This window comes from Neopelma chrysocephalum, unplaced genomic scaffold, assembly GCF_003984885.1.
Source record: "Neopelma chrysocephalum unplaced genomic scaffold, ASM398488v2 Primary Assembly neopelma1_87, whole genome shotgun sequence".
NCBI lineage: Eukaryota > Metazoa > Chordata > Aves > Passeriformes > Pipridae > Neopelma > Neopelma chrysocephalum.
Genome location: NW_020897749.1, coordinates 1,852,881 through 1,868,555, shown reverse-complemented (window position 1 = coordinate 1,868,555; position 15,675 = coordinate 1,852,881). Strand labels below are relative to the sequence as shown.

General features: G+C 38.5%; 1 protein-coding gene across 3 annotated transcripts in view; it reads left to right on the top strand.

Annotated features, from left to right (window-relative positions):
• The window catches only part of CADM2 (cell adhesion molecule 2), a 610,241-nt gene that overhangs the window by 470,754 nt on the left and 123,812 nt on the right, over positions 1–15,675 (top strand). For all 3 annotated transcript variants that reach the window (XM_027692565.1, XM_027692563.1, XM_027692564.1), the window contains one exon: positions 15,383–15,535. In XM_027692565.1, the coding sequence (XP_027548366.1) occupies positions 15,383–15,535 (153 nt within the window). The remainder of the gene's footprint in view (positions 1–15,382; positions 15,536–15,675) is intronic.

The window sequence follows — 15,675 nt, the reverse complement described above, 5'->3', positions numbered from 1 at the left end:
CTTTGTTGTGAATTGCCCTGATGCAGACACTGCATCGTCTCCCCCCTCCCCATGAAGTTCAGTGACCCTGAAGAATTCAGGCACTTACCCTTAGGCATTTGTACTTTCTGAGAGCCTTGAGCTCAGCTGCTCAGCTAAGGTACCTGTCCTTGCATAATTGAAGGATTTCAGTGGTGCCCAAAGGTTTACCTTGGGCAGAAAGATTTTTGTTTCTGATATTTGCTATAGTTTATTTTTTTGTGTTAAATTCACCCACAGCTAGAGCTAGGTGCTGTTCCTTAATAAATTGCCAGAAATATCAGAGACCAAGTGATGGTTCAGAGTGCCAGTGAGCTTCCTGGGATTGTTGTAATGGCTTTTTGACATGTCTGCGACTGCTGCCAAATTTATTCCAGTAGAGATCACCTTACAAGATGATACTTGATTTACATTATCTGATTTGTTCTGTAATGGAGGAGATCAGAGTCGAGTCTTTGATTTCATTTTCACAGGGAACAATATACCTTTAATTTTAAGATGGATGATCAACAACTACATTCATAGAAAAATTCAGCACGTCACCTTGGCTACCACAATGCACATTGCAGAGCAGTGTAATCATCCTTCCCATCCTACTTTGCCTGTTGCAGTCAGAAATGTTTCATCTAGGCTCATTTATAGCTGTCTGTCTTGGATCTAGATAGACACACCCGGGCCAGATCCTCAAGTAGTTCCACAGTCTTTCCCCCCCCCCTTCCCTTCCTCTGGATTTAAGCACTCTTCAAGGAATTTTATCCTCTAAAGTTCTTTTGAGGCAGACAAAAGCAGTTTTTGCCCCTTTTTGGCTTTAATCCACTTAGTGTTTTATGTCTGCTGGTAGAATTAGGAAGATGGATTTGCGTATGAGGATATAATTTTGTCTTCATCCCCTAGAGATCAACCTGATTGCAGACTCTGCTAATTATTGGTGCAAAGCTCATGATCTAGATTTTACAGGAGGAGCTTCCCTATGGTCTCCTACACAACTTTACAGTGCCTTTGAGTTAGTGTTAATCTCTATAGCTCTGATTACCCTTTGCCTGACTGTGAAGTTAAATCTGCTGGTATTCTTAAATTGCTAGGATTATAGTTTTCTGGGCTAGAACTGTTTGATCATTCCTTTTTTTGCTACTTCTTTTTCTTTTTTTCTTCTGGTGGCAGTGGTGGTGGATTGTTTTATTTTAATCTGTCACTGTTTGGTGATACTTTCCAGGATTCAACTACAGAAAATTAAACCTGCAGAGAAAGTTTCAAATTTAGGAAACACTAGAGAAAGAATTAGCTCTGAGCATTTTTCTACTAAGTTATTGCTTGGGAGTTTTTTTGATTCAGATTTTTAATCAAGGGTTAGTAAGTTCTGTATGATTCAATTTTTCTTTTCCTGCTCTCAGAATGGACCTCTTGGAAATAAAGTAAACCAGTGTGATTCTTGTCTATCAAACATAGAGGGTTCAAAAATGTATTCAGTAAGTCAGCATTTGGAGGTACTTCATGACTGCACCTTTAATAACTGGATTATAGAACTCACTTTTTTGTCTACTAGGAATTTTCCTAAATAGATTTCTTTGGCTCCAGCTGAATTCTGATAACACCAATGGGATTGCTGGTCTGAGGAGGAAACATTTTAAATTTACAGCTAGTAGTAACATCCTTTCTCACTGAGGAAGTTAACCCTAGATACACAGGCAGTTTATTGGGCTTTTCAAAGCCAGAGCTTCCAAAACTTGGTGGTGGTTGTTATTTCTGACCATGATGCTGTAATTCAATGTTGATGCAAATGCTTTCTTGGGAGACTAAAGCCTGTGGTGCCCTACAAGTAGCAAAAGCAGCTCAGAGCAGATCACAGACACCTAGAACACGATCCTGAGAGCTCAGGATATATGTACTCAGGCGAACATCAACCAAGATGCCTTCTCTCCAGCTTCTCCCTGCCTGTTGTTCTAACTAGAAAGATTTTCACTGATTCAATCAGATGCTTTTGAATTGTTTTTTATTCTGGGGGAAAAGACATGCTTGTGGGAGGGCCTGCCCAGAACAGCACTCATTTCCAGAGGAGATGACATTAATCTGTCAACGTTTTGACAGTACCAGGTAAGACTTATCTCTGTGGATGGATAGTTTTCAAACAGTTGTCTTCAGTACAGTTCAACAGAGAGATATGCAGGATATCAGTTGTTAATTATAAGAAAGCACTTTGAAAGCCAAAAAGGTGGAGAGTAATGCTTGAAGACCTTTTCTGTTTATTTTTCTGTAGGATTATGAGATAGGTTAAAGCTGTATGAATCAGAGAATCATGAAATAGTGGTTGGAAGGGACCTCTGGAGATCATGTGGTCCAAGCTGGGTCAGCCAGAGCAGGTTGCTCCAGACCATGTCCAGTCAGATTTTGAGTGTGTCCACAGATAGAGACTTTTCAACCTCTCTGGGCAACCTGTGCAGTAAAATAGAGTGCAATAGTTTTTTTCTGTGATTAAGTTTTAAGTTGATGGAGGACTGTCTCCCATGGGAGGGGTACAGGGCTGGAGCAGAAGAGTTTGAGGAGTTCTCCCACCGAGGAGGAAACAGCGTCAGAAACAGTGTGTGCTGAACTAACCACAACCCCCATTCCCTGTCCCTCTGCACTGCTGGGAAAGAGGAGTTAAGAGGAAATTGGGAGTAAGTTAAGCTTGGGAAGGGGGAAGGTTGGAGGACAAGTGTTTTAATATTTGATTTTATTTCTCATTACGCTGCTCTGATTTGATTGGTAATAAATTAAATTATTTTTCCTGAGGCAAACCTGTTTTGCCCATGACAGCAACTGGTGAGTGATCTCTCCCTGCCCATATCCTGACCCATGAGCCTTTCATTATATTTTCTCTCCCCTGTCCGCTTTAGGAGGGGATTGATAGAGCAGCTTTGGTGAACACCTGGCATCCATGATAGATGTTCCAGTTCCTTGTCTATGTGGCCCTTTGTTCTGCTCACTCCAGTATGACCCTGTCTCTCTTCTACTGGTGAGCCCAGAACTGGACACAGTACTTCAGGTGTGATCTCACCAGTGCTGAGGAGAGGGGAAGGATCATCCTCTTGGACCTGCTGGCAATACTATTCCTAATACAGCTCAGGATGCTGATAAGTGTAAAGTGATTTAGATTTACAATTGTTACATTTTTGCGCTTCTGTTACAGAAACGATAAAATGTACTTTGGAGTTTATGTTTGGAAATATAAAGTAATAAGTTAATTTAAGTACTCTTCCCTTTTAGAGAGTTGCTAATCAGTATTCCCAATGTATATTGTATACGTAATTGGTTTAACCTATTCTTATATTTTTTTCATTAACCTTGTTCTCATAGAGAACTCATCTATCACACAGAGAAAATAAAATTATTTCCTACAGAAAATGGGAAAAGTGTTACCAATAGGGATGCCAACAGGGTTTTTATCAATTAAAGAATGATGGGGAGAAGAGGAAGCAACTAGATGGAGTAAAAAGTGGAGTAAAACACAGCTTATTCCAAGGATTGGCAACACACACTATGTGTGCAGTCAGGAAAGATTTCAAAGAAAAAGAACAAAAGAAGATGAAGAATAAGAGGAGAAAAAAATGAGGAAAAGATGGAATCAGTGAAGCAAGGCAAATATTTTCCATTTTAAGATAAACGTATATTGAGTATACCAAAGGCTGTTACAGGGGAAAATAATTAAACATAAAATTTTATTTAGTAAGTTTTTGTTGAAGGATTTGGAAATACTCTGAGTAAAGAAAAGCGAGAGGAGGATCTGAGGAAAGCATCGAACCTGGCAAACAGAGTTTGAAAACAAAATAGAAAACGGAAGAAAAAATGCTGCTTTTATTGAAAGTGGTAGTGTTAAAATATCTTTGTGTACCACAGGAAGTGGATTTGATATCTGTAATTTTTCCAGAACTGTCGAGTGTACCAGAAGTTGAGTAAGATGAGAAAGAAGGTTCATGTATGTAGACAACAAGTTTATATCTCTGAATACTTTTAAAAATAGAGGGCTTAAATTTTATGCCTGGAGAAGAGCAAAAAGTAGTTTAATGCTACGTAAAAAGCAGTTAAACGAATTATCTCTGAAGTGAAGAGAGGAGAGAGAAGGAGCAATCCAGGTCACAGCATAATTAAAAATGGAATATTATAACTTAGATATCAAAAAAAAAATTCATGTATGCAGTGTTGCAGATTGTTACTTCAGCACTCTCTCTTACTTCTGGTGCTGTGAACTTCTTATCATCCAAATGTGCAATTAATGTCCTTTGACAGGCAGTTTGTTGACAGACAAGGAAGAGTCCAGTAACATTCTCTGCCCTGAAGGCCAAGCACCTCCTCTGCTTGTGCCATGTCTTGGGAGCAGAACTGGAAGACACTCTTGATCCATCATATACAACTCAGTAGTACACAGCAAATGCAGGAATTCTTGTTCGACTGTGTTTCCAACGCTTAAATGATTCACTGTCTGTTAAAAATAGCCACAAAAATATGTGGTTCTTCCAGTCGCCATTGGAAGAACTCCTTGAAATTTTTAAATATTCGGTTCTTCCCTTCATATGACAATCATGATATACAAATCTATCCTTCAAAAGCAATAAGATGGAGACAGCTTAGTTATGGTGGTTTCCTAGTGAGTCTTAAAACTATATCACTTAAAGGAAGTGCAGTATGAGAACCAATAATACTAATCAACTGTTGCAAGTGTGAAGGGTAAGTAGCTGTAAATTGTTGTTACTCCATATGTTTGCTTTTCAAATTAATCTCTTTTGTCCTTTACCTGTTGCTACAATTTGAACTGCAGAAAGAAACAACCGGAAGAATATTTTTCTCCAACTCTTATAAAAGGAAATACCTCCAATAAATGTTTAAATGGAAAAGCCAGGATGCATTGAGCTGCTTTTTGTCTAGGCATAGATGTTAATCATGGACAAGTTTCTCCTGGTGTAATCAGATATATCTGGTGTATGTGAATGGCCAAAAACAATATAAGGTATTGGGGATAAGTGCTAGTGATGGTGGCATGATTCTACACATCTATTACTGTCAATATCTACTGTTAGTTAAGTAGTGCATTTATTCACAGTGGAGTTTTTATTCAGTGCATCTATCAGTATCTAGTATGGCATAACATGTCAAATGTTTTTTATATTTTTCTGAATAATATTCTGTAGCACTTGGTGAATACGTCTGGCCACCACCATGGACTCCAAATATTGTGTTGCTGCACTTGTGTCACCACATTCTGGGAATACAACTGCAGAAGAAGTGCATTTGCACAAACCAGAAATTTAGCCTAGAAAAGCTAATTTTTCTCTTCCTCTCTCCTTTTCTTTATTTTCCATTGACTATAAAGGGGAGAGACTGGCAGCCTCTTCTGAGGGACTCAAATCCAAATCCTCCATGAGGGAGAAAAAGGCTCAGGAAAAGCTGAAGAAGATTAATCTTTCTGAATATCTACCAGAAGGGTTTTTTTGGTGGTGTTTCAGGACTGGTCACGTTGCTGAATTTTGTAATATACAGGTTCTTTACCCCAAAAACATCTGGAATCACAAGATCACAGAATGTTTCACATTGAAAAGGACCTCTGGAGGTCATCTAGTCCAGCTTGGTTCTCCGACTAGGTCCAGTTAGAGCAGCTTTCTCAGAAAATTAGAGGTCTAGGTAGTTCTGCTGCAATTTGAATTTTGAATTTGGATTAATTTCAGGATTTTCTGCTTCTTCGTGCTGGAAAATCCCAAGTCTCTTATCCTCTCCTTGTATGAGAGATGCTCCAATCCCTTAATGATCTGCTTCTGACACCATTTCTCACTAATGGTTTCCTTCACAGCACATCTGCATCTGGAAAATTAAGACAAATACCACAAAAGAGGCAGCATCTGTGTACTCGTGGTTGAGAGAAAGATTGTCTGCTGCTAGGCTATAGGAGAGACATAATAAAACTTTAAGGGCTCTATCATAAAAGATGTTAAAACCATCAAAGAGCTTTCTGGGAATCCTCCCTGGAATTGCACTAGACTCATCTCAGATCTCTCCTGATATTTTGTTCCATATATCAGTTCCCTCAGTAGTGAAGTCTGTGAGTCATCCCTCACAGCATTAATATCTTCAGTATTGATGTATACATTAGTTTTTGATTCTTTATTGGTACTGGAATCAATTGCTAGGTTGATTGCAGATACGTTCATCAATCATTGATGATCTCTTGCCTGTTTTATCCAGGTTCTGTAATATTTTCAAGGCAGTGACCTGTTCTTAATTGGCCTCTGGGGGAAGATAGTTTACTCCACTGGCTGCAGAAGGAGTTTAGGGAGTCTAACTGCTTAATGTAGTTAGGAAGAATGAGTGTTCCTATGTTGGCATCTCTAGCCAATGCAGCCATCTGCTACAGGAAGAATGATGCTCATTTATGTATCTACATGAATGATCAAGAAGTGCAGAAAGAACAGGGGCTTCTCAGAGCTGTTCTCACTTAGAGAGAAACCTCTCTTAGATCATCAAGAAGCGATAAAGTCTCTCCATATTTTGCTGAAATGATGTGTTTGAACAGGACTGGGCTCTTTGGAAATGAGAAGACTCTGGCTTTCCAAGAAATATGGAGCAGTACCATAAACATGACTCTACCAGGGGTAATACTCATTCATGCCACTAAAAGCACTTTCAGTGTCATGGGATCATTAAGCTTAGCTAGTGAACAAGCAGAACTGTGATGTCACCATCTACAGGGTTAGAGAAGTACAGGACAGCAGCTTCCTTAAGGCACAGTCAGCTGCAGACCTGTACAGAACCCCTATTGCATTTGGGCAGCTCTGAGCAGAACCTGAATTCCCAGCAGTGTTAAGAGTGTGAAATTTGGCCTAGTTGTTCTGTGTCCCCTACCTTTTAGGACTCCTTGCATTCAAAGCTGGCTAAAGCCAGTCACCTGCAGTGACTTTAAAGGGCAGTCCCTGGACAAGGACAAAGAGAGTGTGTTGTAACTGATGTGCTCTAAAAGACGTGCATGGTCTTGGTAGAGGTCTGTGCTGCTTGGCTAGACAGTTTTTGATGCCTAAAGAAGCTTAACTCTGCCTTGGTCAGCAATCATTTAAGCACTGTTAACACAATGATTAGTATCAACATCAGTAGCATGAGAAAAAATTACCTGGTCTTCACAGGGGAACAAACTTGGAAATCTGTGTAACTTTGGTTTAGTTTGCAAGAGGATTAGTATTTATTTATCTCTTCTGCTTCAATAAAGTCATTATTTAATGGTCTCTCACTCACAATGAGCTCTCATTTGGCCTGAAACGTAGTGTTCAAAATTATAGAAAATAAAAATAATTCTAACTTCTGTTACTATTTCCTTAGGTAGGTATGGACTGTTATTACAGCTCTCTGTTGTATTATTCTCATTTTTTTAATATTAGTTGTGCAGCAGTATTCCATCAGTAGCCCTACAGAAATTATGTTCCCAACTGGGAGACTGTTTCTGTCTGTAATTTACAATATATGGCACAGTGTGATGTGTGCTATTTTGGAATATTGTAACATTTTCTTTTACCATAATTGCCAGGATCAGTACAACCCAGAATAGGATTCATCTTTTAAGAGTGGTGCTGCATTTGAACATATTGTTAAATAATTTCCTCTGTAATCCTCAGGGCTTCTTTCCTGCATTACTGCTTTCAAAACATTTGTCTCCAACTTGGTATATAAGATTACCAATTACTTTTATCTATTGAATCTCATTTATTTTAATTCTGTCCATCTCTAACCTTGCCAGATCATTTTGCAATTTTAATTTTTGCAGCTGCATATTTGAGAAGTAGGATTTTTAAACATTTTCCAGGCTACTGTGCTGTGGCACATGTCCAGTTGCATTAGTATAATAGGAAATCTTGTAATTCCCTGTTGCAGAAGGAACCAGATGAGCAGACCTTGTAAGACAATGTTTCATTCTGACTAATGTGATTTTTGTTTTATTATTTGGAGGTACAGTTAAATATTATTTCAACATAGTAAAACATATTCACAGTTCAAAACCTCCATGTTTTGGAAGGATTTGAAACTTATATTTCTTATATGAAAGAGAGTCAGCTTCTCAGGCAATGAATGTCATCCTTATGATTTTCAAAAGACAAGAAAAACGTAAGTTCAGTGCTTCTTTAATACCAGAAACAGGCATTATAAACCCCCTAGAAGGCAAACTGTTCCTCTCTTTTTGCATATTGTCACATTTCTTGAATGCTCTGAAAAAGAGAAAGAAGCGAATGCAGAACATAATTGTGAGAGACAAAGTAGCTCAACGCAGAAAATCTGCCATGCAGGAAAGTTTTCCCATATTTATTCCAGCCATGAAGGGCATGCAATTGTCCTGGACTTCATTTGTTGGTTGGCAACAGTTGGCGAAACCTCACTTAGCAGATGTGTTCAAGATCATAAGTCATTGTAAGTTGCCTTAAACTTGTTTTCATTTTATCCAGATTGCGGGAAACAGAGGCTTGTTATTTCGCTGAAGAAATTGCCTTGCTGTTTGGATTTGCCTCATAAGCCTCTAAGGCTGCACACCCTGATAAATAATAGATAATGTTGTACAGGCAGGTTCTGAGTCCCCAGTGCTTTGGCCTTTTCGAGGCAGTAAGAAAGCACAGAGTAGATGCCTCTCTTAGTGGGACTGTCAGCACCTCCTCTGCTGGAGGGAGTTTGCTGTGCCTTTGGCATATGCATTATCCAACATGCAAAAGTTCTGGGAAAATTCGAAAAGGAGCAAGCAAGCAGCTTGCTGTTGAACATTGTTCTTCAAATAAGCAAATCAAATGTTTCAGCAGCGTATCTCAGCTGAAAACAGCCTAGTCTTGTCTTATTAGATTGCAAACCAGAGCAGAAAGTAACGATGGCTGGATGACTGGAGGTAGAAGAGGTATTGACTCCATTCTTTCTTCCTTTTGGTTACCAAATACTTCAGAAATGCACTGGAATGAAAGTAAAACTTATCTCCAAGGATTGCTGTGTTCTTCTTCCATTTCTAGAACCTTACTTAGCAACTCTTATGAAACTTAGTGATGCCCTGAATTTATTGAGTACATGAATGGGTTGGAAAATTCAGTGAATTGGAAGTGTTCATAGTGTCCAATTGACACTGTTTGGAATGTCTGATTGAACTCATCTGTGTTCCTAATCACCTTCCTAATGGGGGAAAAAATCATCATGTACCTGCAAATTGGTTAGGCTGTTCCACAGCCAATTAGCCAAAGATCTCTCCACAGTATTGTGACCTTCAGTTTATGTGATTTCTGCTGATTTTACTTATAAATGGTGTCACCTCTAAAGGACACCAACCCTGCATATGTCAGCCAATTTGATAGGTTGCACAGAAACTTCTAATGCTTTTCCCTCTGCATTAGCACTACCTTCTATCCCACTCCTGAAGTCTATCATGGCTCTAGACTGATTAAGAGTTCATCTGTCTTTCTGACCTTTGAACTCAGTTGAAGTCATGACCAACTAGTAATTAGGGAAAAAGTGATAGTTTCATGGACACAATGCTGTGAGAGAAAAGTGACCTCCACTGAGAGGTAAAAATGGCTTCACCACATGCAGAAGTAGAAATAAAAAGCATGGGATTAGTAAATATCCACACTGCTGCCCTTGTATGCTTGTATGAAAGCAATCACGTTGCTTGACTGGAAATGAAAGAGGAAGGAAACAGATTTTCTTTCCACATGCAAACAACTGAGAAGTCTTAAAATGTTAGGAGTTTAGATACCATGCAAGTACTGACTAGATATGAGTTGGGCATCAATAGAATAACTGCGTATCAGCTGGGCACACTGCTAATACAGCAACAGACTAATGAGTCTGAAAGGAAATGTGAATGTTTTGAAGAGAAATATGAAGATTTAGGAGACACAAAATAACAATAATAGTTTGGTTACTTCCATTTACTCCTGTTCTGTCTCTTTTTTTCTTTCTCTTTTGGTGGTGGTTGATGCACAACTGTAAGTGAGTGGTGTAGATCATCCTGTAGGGATCTTGGTATATTGAATTCATTAGGAGCAAAGAAAAAGGCCTTCTTGAGTCTATCCAAGTATATCCAGGGACACAACATAAATCCCTTGAAATCTATTTCAGATGTTATGATGGTACTGCATTCAGAAAGGTGGAGTCTGAAAATCAAAGGGATTGTTTCAGTTTTATAAGTATTAAATTTCCGGGAGTTTAGCATTACCTGTGGAGTATCGGAAATCTTTCTGGTTCCAGCTAATGGTTACATTATTCCCACGACAGAGGGAACAGCTCTAACATAAGGATGAAAATTTTGTTGAGTGAATCCCAGGACGGTAGCATGTGTCAAGTTAGTATTGTCAAAACACTGGCAAATTACTCTGGAGGATTTGGGGATTTTGTTGTTTGGGCTTTCCCCCCCCCCATTCTTCAAATAAATGACTCAAAATACTAGGAAGATGTGGTCATTTTAGATGAAGTAACATTAGAGATGTTGCTGTGTGGCTATGTCTGACAGGTCCAACAGCCTTTTCCCCACAGTGTGAAATGTGGATGATTTTTCCATTTCTGCAAATTTTTCTTTTCCACGTTTTTTTCCATTTCTGAGAATTTTTAAGTTTCTTTTCTCTCTTCAATATAATTCCTCTTGCAAGATTTCCCTATGACAACATAGGATCTTTTTTTTTTTTTTTGCAAAAAGTAAAGTACAGCTTTTTGTGATTGTGAACAAGGAGACCAGTTTATTGCAGTGGTTGTCAATCTCAACAATTCCTAATTAATACAGCTGAAATACATGGCTATCTTTTACTCATAATTACCTAAACTATGCAAATTATCAAGGTTGCTTTTTTCTGTGTCAGAAAACATTCTGAAAGAAAATCTTTTCCACAGGAGAAGAGAATGACAGGTAAAATAAATGAAGTGTGTCTGCTTAGGAACAAGTGTTTTATGCATAATTATTTCATGCCTTGCAAATTAACTACATTATATGTGCCTGGGAATTACAGAAAACTGAAATAATGTACTTAGGGCATATTGGAATTTACTATGCAATTATATTTCTTGTTACATTTTGTATTTTTTAAAGGGCTTGCAACATAAGAATACAGAAGAGATGTCAGTGCTGGTATTCTTTGTTACTGTTTTGGCATATGTGTATTTCCCAGGAGTCAAATACATATTCTGTTTATTTACCCTTTCTCTAGCATCTCTGTGTCATGCAAAGTATAGGGATGCAAACTATGGATAGGATAATGATTCAGGAATGTAGGTTAAAATCCCCAGGAAGAGGCCAGAAAGGTCTGTTTGGCTTCTAACAAAGTGAAATGGAAAAAAGAAACAATTTCCAAAGAAAGTCCTGAAAGAGCAGGCAGAGGTAGGAGAGGGGGTTGGAAACCATGCAAGTCAAGTGAGGACAGAGCTTGTAGAGTCTCTAAGGATAAAGCTTTATTTTCTGTGCCCAGCACCTGTGCTGTCTAGTTGCTACCATAATACAACTAATAAATAGTTTGTGGTGGGCTTGAAATACCGACATTTGTCACTTGCAGTAACCATTCCAAGACTCAAATACTATGTAAGAAGATGTACTGCATTATTTTTAATAATTTCTGATTAAGGGAAAGCAAAAATCACCCCTTTCAAATTATGAAGTGCTGAACAATGAATAGACATTTCAGTATATAGGAAATCTAGTCTGTTTGCCAGTGTGTACCAAACTCCAAATTCATGCAGAATGTCCCCATGTGTGTTCTACTTTTTGTTTTCATCTGCTAATTAAATAAAAGAGAACATTTTGTATTTTACTCTACGGAACTTTATTTCAACTACTACGGTGGAGCCTCAAGTTGGCTTAAAATTTGCAGTGAAACTGCCCTCTTTTGGGGCAATTCTCCATTCAAATAAGAGCAATTAAAAAGCATACAGAAAGTTTTGGAAACTCATGTCCTTTAGAAAGAAAAAAATAACCTGAATGAGATAGGTCATTAAATAAGTAGAACTAAGATATGCTGAAGGAGTTTGAATAGTAATTGTAAATAAATCCCCTTCTTGTCCAGTAGCTCCTTGCAGAGTGTGTCTTCTCCTTAAAACTTTTGCTTTGCAGCTGGTACCTTTGAGTAGCTGGCTTCTGTCTGGGCTCCACGGGCTTCTTTGCTTCATCAGCCAGACTTGGGAAGACTTTACTCTCTGTGGTGCTCAAGACCCTACTCCACTCAGTCACGATGCCTGGATTTCGGGAGCTGACCAGAAATCCTGGCTTCTCCAACATTGCTGATGTTTCCTTTGCTGTCTAAGGGAACCAGTCATCCTCTCCCAGAGGGCTCTGTCTGCCCCAGGGTGCAGGAGCCAGGACTAGACAGGCAGCCACTCTTTCTGTCATCCAACTTTGCCCTTTTAGCCAAATATATCTAACACAGAAAATGGAAGCAAACCAGTTCTGGCATCCCTCACAGCTATCACTTCAGTGATGTCTTTCTAAACAGATACAAACAGATAGAGAAATACAACTTGAAAATAAGATTCTAAGAAGTCTCTAAGTGCTGGCCTTGTCTAAGCAATAGCAGTAAAATTTGGTTTGCACTCACATCTGCGTAGACAGGAAAACTTACAGATGTGTAGGTTTGAAAGTGATGGCACAGATAATTAATAGTCTTTGGACTTAGCACTTACAAAAATGCTTCTGACAAACAGCTTTGCTGCAAAGGAGTATTATGTTGGTGCTATTTGCAGCATTTATTGCAAGGCTCTGTATTGGTATTTCCATTACAAAACAACCCTTCTGTTCTTTCAACAAAAATTCACTCCAGACTGAAACATGGAACATCTGATCTCATCTCTTGACCAGTGGCTGTTTTTACCGGTTTTACAGAAAATTGACTCAGCTGAGGTTTTTTATATTGTACAAAGGTTAAAAAAGGTATGGAGGGGAGGACGTGAGGGAGGGGGGGTAGTAGGAATGTAGTTGATGGAAATGGTTTGTATTTCAATTGTAGGATTGAAATGGTGTGATATTGGCATCATCTGTGGGCCAGTTGTGCTCTAGTGCAATTCATTACTGTTCTTCCTAGTGCATGAAATTCTGCCTGTTGCCCCATCTGTAGGAAAGTATTTCAACAAATATTTCAATAAAGATTATCATCTTTGTCACAAGGCAGTAACAATTGGAAATTATAACAAAGTAAAATACTATGTAATATGATATGCTGCATTATTTTTTAGATAGTTTCTGATTAAGGGGAAGCAAAAATCACCACTTTCAAATTATGTAGTGCTGAGAGGTGTTTTGTTGTTCTAGGTGTTTTGTTTTTGCTTGGTTTTTGTTTGTTTGTTTGTTTTATTGTTGTTGTTGTTGTTATGTTGTTTTTTGTTTTTTTTCTATGTTGTTGCCAAATTTTATAAATGGGTGTGGTGGTAACCAAACCATTTGGAAGCACTGAGTCATTTTGAAAATAACTTTTCTGGGGGAAGGTCAGTAATGTGAAATAAACTACCATTCTGAGGTCTGCTCAGTTTGCATCTGACTAGCATTGAAAAGCTAAAGAGTCCCTATCTACTTCCTCAAAGATAGCAACAGCTTCACTGTTGTGAGGAGTTTTGGCTGGTAAAGCCCCAGTCATCAGCTTTGCCTGCTGCTTGGGGTTGGTAGATGCTTGCTTTATGTACTTTTTGTTTTCCTGAGCTTGTTTTTCTTGGTTGTTGTGCCAGCATATTGGCATACACAGCTTTTCATTTTGTGGCCTCTGTTTTGCTCGCTTGTTTGCTTTAACGTTGCTCCTATTTTCACCATTATATGCATTTTTATATTTTAGACTACGTAACTACTTTTTTCCTGTTGTGGCCATCCAGCCAATGTCTCAGTTACGCTTGGAATGTGTCCATTCCACAATCTCGGTCACTTTGATGTGCCTTGAAGTAGTTCATGGCATGACTGTGTGTTAGGGCTGCTGAAGCTGTCACCTTTCAGTCGTCAGACCCTGCAGAGAGGGAGTCAAGCTTTGGCTGCCCTACCCTGAAATAATCAGTAAACTCAGCTGAAAATTCCTGGTGGAGAAAAAAACCAACAAACCCTGAATGGGAGCCTTAGAAGAAAACAAATTCAAGTGACATTTTTGCTGAACCTTCACTGCTTATTTTGGTGTAAATCTTCCTGGGTTGACTTGAACAGCAATGGGGAAGAAATGTCTAGGTTTAGTAGCAAAAGAACCACAGTAAAACTTTTTTGTTGTTGTTTTTTATCATTGGAAGACATATATGTTAGACAAAACTAAGAGCCTCTGGGGACTTTAGAAAGAGGTGAGTGAGAACAGCATTAGGGACTTGAACTTCTTGGTTCTTCTCATAAATGCAAGCATAACTCTCCTGAAAAATATCATAGTCCCAATTTACTCTTGATTTCCAGAAGTTTACTACAAAAAGTACCTGAAGTTTCCACCACTGCCAGGTCAGATATTTGAATCTAGAGGTACACAGCTAAACTCTCTGAGTTACATAGGCTTTTTTATTGTTTTTCTTAGGAGAATAACAGTGTTTACTTACTTATGATGTTAGTATTTCTATGCTATGGAAAGTCTTGATTAATACATGCAGATTCCTGAAACAGCTTTACTGCAGATAAATAGAAAGTTTGAGAATGTTTTGGCTGGTTTTCCATAGAATTTGGGGATTAATATAAATATAGGTTTTAAAATGTTTTAAATTTTAAAGCATTAACTAAAACGACATTTTGAATGTGAGTGAATCTACATGTTTCTTTTCCCTCATTGGTTTCATGCCAATAAAATTTTATAGAAAGGATTTTATGATACAAGATCATAATTTTAGTCATAATCCAAAAAGTAAGGCCACTTATACTCAATTACCTTGAATCGTTAAATGTACTATATATGCATGCAGAAGTGGAATTTTCAATCTATTCATAATAAGAAATACCCCGTTACAGAATTCAGGGAATCTGATATTCCAGGTCAATATGAGTAGTAGTGGACATGAGAAAAATCTGTAAGCAAACTATGCAATGGTAGATAAAGGATTGTCAACATTTGTAAATACATGAAAAAGAAGCTGAGTACAGGAAGGATTTATTTTAGGCACTGGACAAAGCTGTGAGGGGACAGAAATCAAAGTCAGTGTTGGGTTTTTCAGAGGAAGGTCAAAGGTAACTCAAGCCACTTAATTTCTAGGTTTATATATGTTGCAAGCCACTCAGTACACCACCCAAAAACTTGCTAAACTCTCATACTTTATTCCACAGAGAAAACAAACTACCGTGCATAGACAACTGTGTCCATATCCCCATGTCCTAGGGCCTGATTTCACTGGGATACTTCACTTGGATAACACGCAGTGCTTTGTAAACGTTCTGTGTCCTACCTTAACATGGATTTTTGTTTTTCAGCTCTGAGGGACAACAGAATCGAGCTGGTCCGAGCTTCGTGGCACGAGCTGAGTATCAGTGTCAGCGACGTGTCCCTGTCAGATGAAGGGCAGTACACCTGCTCTTTGTTCACTATGCCTGTCAAAACTTCCAAGGCTTTTCTTACCGTCCTCGGTGAGTATAAAGAAGCAAGTGTTAAACTCCTCGGGCTTTGGCAAATTATGATAAGAATGAACTTTTCTGAAGCTTGGCAGAAGATAAATGTAAACGTCTGATCTGGTTTCCCTGATGTTTATTGTTTTATATTGCCGTGC